At 35.9% G+C, this 8,853-nt stretch overlaps 1 protein-coding gene across 1 annotated transcript; it reads right to left on the reverse strand.

The window, feature by feature from the left end:
- Positions 1-530: 530 nt before the first annotated feature.
- Positions 531-8,539, reverse strand: LOC131629066 (aconitate hydratase, cytoplasmic-like). The gene is made up of 20 exons (XM_058899866.1): positions 8,078-8,539; positions 7,609-7,713; positions 7,231-7,391; positions 7,027-7,119; positions 5,895-6,080; positions 5,633-5,794; positions 5,326-5,470; positions 5,109-5,251; positions 4,968-5,024; positions 4,789-4,868; positions 4,612-4,687; positions 3,975-4,160; positions 3,699-3,766; positions 3,439-3,557; positions 3,139-3,260; positions 2,453-2,551; positions 1,882-2,361; positions 1,347-1,445; positions 1,015-1,257; positions 531-899 (listed from the first exon to the last, which is right to left on the reverse strand). Exons 1-20 carry the CDS (start codon positions 8,319-8,321, stop codon positions 831-833), a joined length of 2,937 nt encoding a protein of 978 aa, XP_058755849.1. The 5' UTR covers positions 8,322-8,539; the 3' UTR covers positions 531-830.
- Positions 8,540-8,853: the final 314 nt, after the last annotated feature.

Raw genomic sequence — 8,853 nt, forward strand, 5'->3', positions numbered from 1 at the left:
CTCTCCAATTAATTTGGAATCGCAGAAAGTTGCAATACTTTATGATTAATCATAGTTAGTAACATGTTTTTTTTCGCAGTGTTAAGAGAGCGTCTCCAGTGAATTATTCTTAACTTTTAAAAATATAACAATTTCTAATTTTTCACACCACTGAGGTGGCTGTGCTGAGTCAGCTTTATAAGAACAACTCCAATAGAAGGACACTTCCTAAAACTATTGTAGAAACCCAAAATGTAAATTATCAAGGACAAAAATACATATCTTACACATGATAATTAAGAACTAAAACACGGCTGTTACAGTTGAATAAAAATCGGCGAATGTTTTTAAATCTCATCTGATAACTGAGCTCCAAGTTGCTAACAAATTACACCTACTTTTCTTTCCGGATCATATCATTTTCTTAAGCAACTAATCATATCTTACTGAGTTCACTCATCCACGGCAGCAACAAAATTAAGATAAATTAATTAGAGTTCCCTAAGTATGCATATGCTTTGATGCAGGGAGTAGAGAGGATTGGCCGTGTATATCAAAAAACATATATAGACAGCCTAAGGCAGGGATCAGATCAGCTTTTGCAAAATACAATTGATGCCATTATTCAATGGGCACACTGTTCTAGTAACAAATATGAAATCTAAAAACAATACACTCGATGTTTACAGGCCTCTAATATAACACCTGTGGACGTGTCGAAAAAATTGCCCTTCGTAAGAAGGGATTATTTCCTACTCATAGGAAATTATTCTCATTTCTCACATTTTATTACCACTTGAAAGGTGAACACCTAGTGGCAATGGCATTTAATATTTCTCACAACAATGACTTTACTGCTTAGTGAGGTTCCTAATGACATAGGGAAGAATGCCTCCATGGTTAAAGTACTCCAATTCCACCTGAAAATAGAAGGGCGTTAACGAACTGAATAAATGACTCAATCCTGAATTAGGATATATTGGTGGAATTGCATCAGCAAAACAAACACGTAATTCAATGACACACTTCAATTACCTCAGTGTCAAAGCGAGCTGTGCATGTGAAAGATTTTCCGTTATCAGTTGTGACGGTGACATCTTGGCCAGGCTTTATCTCGCTAATTTTATTTGGAAGGTCAATGGTATAACGTTCGTGACCAGTCAATCCCAAGGTGTCAGCATCCTCACCAGATTTGAAGCAAAGGGGAATAATACCCATTCCTACCAAATTACTGCGATGAATTCTCTCAAAACTTTTGGATATCACAGCTTTGACTCCCTGTCAAGAAAAAATTATAAACAAGCACTTCATGAATACTGGTATCCCAGACATGTTAAGAAACCCATGTGGATAATGAAATTACTCACCAATAGCATGGGACCCTTGGCGGCCCAATCCCTGGAACTTCCACTTCCGTATTCAGCTCCAGCTAGCACTATGGTGGGTTGCCCTGCAGCCTTGTATCTCTAACAAAGGAGAATAAATACAGGGGATTAGAAACTTAACATCGCTAAAATCAAAGGTATTATCCTATCCCAACAGTTTTTTTATATGAGAAAAAGGAAAAGAAATTGCACTGTATGCATTGAAGAACCTAGTGGACTGGAATCTATGTCCATACCCTAACTAGCATCCTCAAAGGTGGAGGTCCCACTAAAACTAAACCAAAATAAATTCACCAATCCAAAATAAATGACAACTTAAAGCGCAGTGCAAAGAAAATCAGGCAGATATCTTTTTTCAAAATCAAATGAAAAGTTGCATTATCGGATTAAATTTTAGAAAGCTAATTAGGAAAGGCCACTGCAAAGTATCATATGGAGAAAAAAAACTATCATTGGCACATAGAGTTTTAAATCAGTGATGAAAGGCAATGCCCTGCTTTGTTAGTGCATAACTCACCTCTGCTGCATCAAAAACGTAAAGCTTCTCTCCTGTCGGAATGTGCACTGTCTTGGGGCCAACTTCCCCCTTCAATAGCTTGTTTACAAGACGTATGTTAGCAAAAGTTCCCCTAGACATAACTTCATCGTTGCCACGACGACTTCCATAAGAGTTGAAGTCCTTCTTTTCCACCCCACGCTCAATAAGGTACTTAGCAGCAGGACTGTCCTTGTTAATGTTTCCCGCAGGAGAAATGTGATCAGTTGTTATACTGTCACCAAAATTCAGCAGGCAATAAGCATCTTTCACACCATGAGGTCCAGGAGGATCCATGGTCATGCCCTTGAAGTATGGAGGTTCATGAATATATGTTGAGTTGGTGTCCCATGAATACAGCTTCTCAGCAGGAACTTGTAGTTCATTCCACATAGGATTACCCTTAGTAATAGCTTCATATGTACTTCGGAACATGTCAGGTAACACACTGGATTGGACGGTCTAGCAATCAAACTAACCAAAGTTAATTTTTTTGTACATGTCATCAAATATTAAGTAATTTAACATAATGATAAAAGCAGGCAACATTCACCTGTGCAATTTCTTCAGTTGAAGGCCAAATATCCCTCAAGAAGACGTTCTTGCCATCCTTTCCTGTTCCTAACGGCTCCTTTTCAAAGTCAATGTCAACCTGGATATTTAACCAAAAGAGCACTGAAGGTTAAAATTAAAAGCGCAGAAGAAACAATAATCTTCATACATTCTCAACTCTAAATTTAATCAACCTTAAATGGAATAGTAAATAATATGTGCATCCAACCAACGTTAATAAGGCTCAATATAGATCTTTTAGTCAGCAGAATATTTCAAGCAATTTTTTTATTAAAAAAAAAAGATGTTGTTCAAGCAACTGGGATTAAGGCAATATTTGAAAGGGGGGAATTTTAAAAATTAAAAAAAAAAGAAAAGAAAAGTAGAGGTGGTAGAATGCATTGGAATCGGCCCGGGTCCAAATACATTGCATACAGCATTAAGCAGAACACGTGAAAGAAAAGGTTGGACATGATATAACTAACAGTTAATGCAATACTTGTGATTAGCCTCCAATTATTTTAACACTCGACAGTTTTGTTTCGTCTGACCAAGTCCTTCACTCCTTGGCATTAACAATCTTTGAAGCAGTAATAGAAATAAGACGAGAATATGGAAAAAACAAAAACTGAAACCTTTCATGCATGTATATTATACACATTTTAAATATGAATTAGGCGTACATACCGTGCCAGCAAGAGCATAAGCCACAACCAGAGGAGGCGAGGCAAGATAGTTAGCGCGAGTCAAGGGATGCACCCGGCCCTCAAAATTACGGTTCCCTGACAGCACAGCAGATGCTACTATGTCTGCACAAAACCATACAAGAATTAAATCAACACAGCAATTTTAGAGCGGAATATGATTAGGAGATTATATATATAACTTACAAGAAAGAAAGAAAGAAAGAAAGAAAGAAAAGCGTAACAAATGCATAAAAATCAGCTTTGGACATAAACATTATATTTCAGATGATCATTTAGATACCATTTTCTGTGATAGCAGAAGAAACTGATTCATCCAGATCTCCTGAATTACCAATACATGTGGTACAGCCAAATCCAACAATATTGAAACCCTGCTCATTTAGATACTTTTGTAGGCCGCTGTATAAAAAGTAAATAAACAAATTCAAATATAGTAATACATCTTTAAAAAAATTTAAAGACTGAAGAATAAAAGTACACTATAAATTTATGATACAGAATTACATAATTAATGATTTAATATTAATAAGTGTGAAATACCTCTGAAGTAGATATTTGGTGACAACTCCAGAACCAGGAGCAAGACTTGTTTTTACCCAAGGTTTAACCTGACAAACAAGGAAAACAATGTCTTTTTTATAAGTGGCAGGAAAAGTGGAGCACATCAGAGTGAGGATGTTGTGTTGAAAAACAGCAGTAACTTTATTACGCAATTGTGATGTTGCATTGAAAAACAGCAGTAATTTTATTACGCAATTGTGATGTTGCGTTGAAAAACAGCAGTAACTTTATTACATAATTGTATCAGGGGCTCACCTTCAAACCTAAGTCATGAGCCTTCTTTGCAACAAGACCAGCTCCAAGCATCACACTGGGGTTTGATGTATTTGTACAACTTGTGATTGCAGCAATCACAACGCTGCCATGTTTTAGCTCAGCTGGCTGCCCATGAAAATCAAATTTTGCAACCTTTCCTTGTGCTTCTTTTGGTATAGCAAATCCCTGCATTCAAAGCAAACATTAAGGATACTACATTAATGCATGTTTTGTGCTTCCAAATGAGTGATGATGGGTCTTCAAGTTAAAGGTCAACCAATAGAAACAATCAGAAGTACTGGTGCTAGAAAAATGATTTGTTTATTGCATGCTAATTATTATAATCCTTTCTTTAATCCTGGTACAGCGGTCATGGGAAGTGAGAAAGGTGACAGAATCAGAATAATTATCTGGAAATGGGATTGAAATCCAGTAATATCCAACGCTTAATATCCTGTTGGCTGTTTAAAAAAAAGGTAATTTCTTTTACCTTGACATAATGTTGCCCTTTCAATTATTCAATTTAGCAGAAAGGAAGTTATTGAGAACTATTACACGATATAATAATAAACTAAAGTACTGAAACATTGTTTCTTGAGACATGAAAAAAATGGTTTAATATCACATCATTACTGACCTTAAATCCCACTTTGTTATCAAGACAAGAATGCCAATCAGCCTTCATTTCTTTCAAAGCCACCCGGTCATGAGGTCTGGCATGAGTATCATATAGCATGAATTATTACATGGATATAAAATACAAACTTTAATAGTCACATTAAACTTTAAGAGTGTGTAAAGGATACTGTCTTACCTCTTTGGTCCCGAGATACATGGTTCAACTTCGTCAAGATTTAATTCAAGATAGGATGAATAAGCTCTGTCTTGTTGAGGCTGAATTAATGAAAAACAAATCAGCATTACATATCCCTAACCTAACATAGGTACACATTTGTTTTGCTCATATGTAGTGTATATTCAACTAGTAATTACCTCATTATAGTCGACAAACAATTTGTTTGCTCTGAGATAGGCCTCTATCATTGCCACCTATATTCGATCAAAAACGAAGGTGAGGTAGTAGTAATATAGGCATTTCACACCGTTGAAAAACAATAATGAGCTGATACTCACAGTCTCGTCACTTCTTCCAGTCAGTTTGAGGTATTGTAAGGTTACATGATCTACAGGGAAGAAACCCATGGTTGCTCCATATTCAGGAGACATATTGGCAATAGTGGCCCTGTCAGCTAATGATAATTCACCCATACCATTGCCTAAAGAAACGAAACCATGTAAATAAAAAAGCAAGGGCTAAAAATAAGGAGGAAACACAAGAGAACTTGATTACCATAAAATTCAACAAATTTCCCTACAACACCATGTTTCCTAAGAATTTGTGTGACAGTTAGAACCAAATCAGTTGCTGTAACACCATTGCGCAATTTTCCAGACAACTTGAACCCAACAACACCAGGTAACACCATGCTCATAGGCTGTCATTATCATATAGCACACAGCATTAGTCTTAATTCATCTGCTTGTTTTGATACAAACATGTGATTCTAATGAATGGACTGTCAGCATTCATTACATTATTTTGGATATAATCAACAGTCATTCATTACAGATAAATCAAAATTCAGAAGTAAATGTACCTGGCCAAGCATTGCTGCCTCTGCTTCAATGCCCCCAACACCCCATCCAGCAACTCCAAGTCCATCAATCATAGTTGTATGTGAATCAGTACCAACCACACTGTCAGGATAGAGTAGTCCCTCATTGTTGAAAACAACTCGTCCAAGATATTCAAGATTGACCTGGAATTCAAAACATCATAAGTCCTAGTCAATAACCAAAAATTATGGTGATGAAAAATATATTCCATAGTATGATCTATATGCATGAATCTGAACTTACCTGGTGTACTATACCAGAACCAGGAGGAACAACGAGCATATTACGGAAAGCAGTTGACCCCCATTTAAGAAAAGCAAATCTCTCCCTGTTTCTCTGGAACTCAAGCTCCATATTTGCCTGCACGGCATTCTCTGACCTTGCTACATCAACTTGAACTGAATGATCAACAACAAGATCGACAGGAACCTGGTAAAAAGTATTGGTCATCCTCATAGCCACTTATTCTAAAGAAAAAGCAAACATAACCTGGTAACAAGTATTGGTCACCCTCAAAGCCACTTATACTAAAGAAAAAAGCAAACATAGCATGTAAGGGAAAATAAGGCCAAGGGCCTCAAAGCCACTTATACTAAAGAAAAAAGAAAACAAAGCATGTAAGGGAAAATAAAGCCAAGGGGGCCTGTTTATTTTTAAGTGAAAATAAGTTCAAAAATATAAGGCACAATATCATCAAAAAGAGGGAAAGAAATCCTACAAAGATAGATATCTCCAATCTGATTGATATGAATTTCCCTATTAATCTCATCTTGCCTCCCTTCCTTAATTTTTCATATTTCAATATTGATTTATTTCACCTTAGAATAAATATTTCATATTTCAATATTGATTGAGCAGACAATATTTCACCTTAGAATAAATTTGAAATCAAATTCTATACATACTCTGAATAAACTTATACCAATTTGACCTAAGAAATATTGAATTATGAAATCAGTTTTTAACTCGAACACTTCTGAACCTTCTTTTTCAAACTCCCCCAGAAATTGATGTGATAGTAAATTAGCACAGCTAAATATTTTAGCAAATAGTCTTAACATAACATGTATGACCCTTCTTGTCTCGTATCAATTTCAGAACCTTTTAAATCAAGAGAAAATGTTGTTTGGATTCATCAATCTTACCATGAAAAAGCAAACTTTTGTGGGACAGTTAGTAATACATGATTCATGAAACTTAAAACTTTTTATTCATTTTTCATAAAATATATGATTGTCACAGATAGAAGTAACTATGAGCTAAAGGCACGAGTCAGTCTATAATGCATAACCAAGCTTTTGAAACCACTTTGGTAATTACCATAAAATGAGTTCCATATAACAAAATTACGAGAAGGAAATTAAATGACGTATACCAAAGGATTAATCTTATTAGAATCACTGCCAAGCTTATTCATAGCATCACGCATGCAAGCCAGATCAACAACAGCTGGGACTCCAGTAAAATCCTGGGAAGAGAAATAAGAAACAATTAAAGGATGAATGTCTATAACTTAATATGACCCATTGACAAATCATGATAACAACTTCTTCGCTAAACCCAGAATTGAACAAGGTACCTGCAGGAGAACACGAGCAGGCTTGAAAGGGATCTCAACTTGCTTTGAGTAAGTGCTTTCCCAGTCAATAATCTTTTCAACATCTGCCTTTGTAACTTGGAAATTGTCACAATTACGAATGGCAGATTCAAGAAGAATTCTGATAGAGTAGGGTAACCTATCTGTCATACAACCACAAAGATGAGACCATCAGCAACCGAAGGAGAATATGCTATTCTGAAGAAGGATGGACTATTCCTTCATCAGAAAGATGATAATTAAACAAAATCATCAATACCAAAAATATCAACCAACAAAAAAAATCTAGTATAATAAAAACAACAACGCTATTCAAATTTCTACAGTAAAAAAAAAAGGAAAACTATGCTAGTAAATTACCAATTCGCGGATCATTGAGAGAAGGAAGGCTGTAGAACTTTCCGAATTCACCACCACCAGGCTTGGGGAGACTAGTCAAGTTTCCCTTGAAAGGATTTTCACCAGCTGCAGTAACAAATATATCAAAAAAACACTCAAAACACAAAATTCAGCACCGAATATTAGTAATAAAAAATCAAACTATCAATCACAAAATTATATAAATATAAATCAAACTCCGTGATTATTTTCATATCAACGAAACACAGTGTTCAATATCAAATAAACAACAAAATTGTCTGCGTAAGGATAACGCTAACGTCCTAATCATTCGATTTCTCTATTAAATTAAAAACAAAACGGAATCAACATTTGAACAGAAAAGGAGAAAAAATTGCTGAAATGAACGATTAAATGCTGATTCGATTAGATCAATGAAATGGAAAAAGTAGAAAATCATCCGGAATTTCAGGAGTGAAAGGCGAAGTACCGGAGGAGGCGATCTTGCGATGAAATTGTTCGATGAAAGGAGCGACAGCTCTGATCTGAGGGCGAAGGGAGAACGGAGACCTCCAGAGGACACCGTGGCTCCATCGATTGACGGTGGAACGAGCGGCGTTAGCGGCGGCGGATGAGAAGGCGGGAGATCGGTTAACAGACGGACGAGCGAGAGGAGAGGCGAATGTTCTAGAAAGAGGGAATAGCTTGGACCTTGCTGCTCTAAGGGAAGCCATGGTGATAGCAATCAGGGATACATGCGAGAGAAAGAAATAGAAGTGGCGTGTGGTTAACGAACGTGAACTAGGGCTGCGTGAGCTGTATTATATAGTTCTAGAAGAGGAAAACGATTTCGTGTTTGTGTTAAGAGTTTGTTTTGATTTGCCTTTTGAGAGGCTTCGTTAGGACAAGGAATAGTTGTGGTCGCTTTTTAATAGAGGAATTCGCTACCGTTTACTCCGTCGATTCTTCTATTTTCGGATCACTTAATTAACAAATGAGCAATCGTTATTACAACACTAACCACTCAAACAAATTCGTTAATGTAATCTTTATTGTATAATAATAAAGAGAAAGTTCAACAAAAAAATTGTTGTTGTTAATTGTTATAGTATTATAATTAATAGGCATAATTATTTAAGTCTTTTAATTTAATTTAGTTTCTTTTTAGTCTCAATTAAAAAATAGTTAAAAGGTAGTGCACTGACAGTGTAAAATAGTTTTACACTGTCATCCAATAGAGAGTCATTAATCTGCCATGTCATTAAA

The sequence above is a fragment of the Vicia villosa genome, unplaced genomic scaffold (genome assembly GCF_029867415.1).
Source record: "Vicia villosa cultivar HV-30 ecotype Madison, WI unplaced genomic scaffold, Vvil1.0 ctg.000506F_1_1, whole genome shotgun sequence".
In the NCBI taxonomy this organism is placed as follows: Eukaryota; Viridiplantae; Streptophyta; class Magnoliopsida; order Fabales; family Fabaceae; genus Vicia; species Vicia villosa.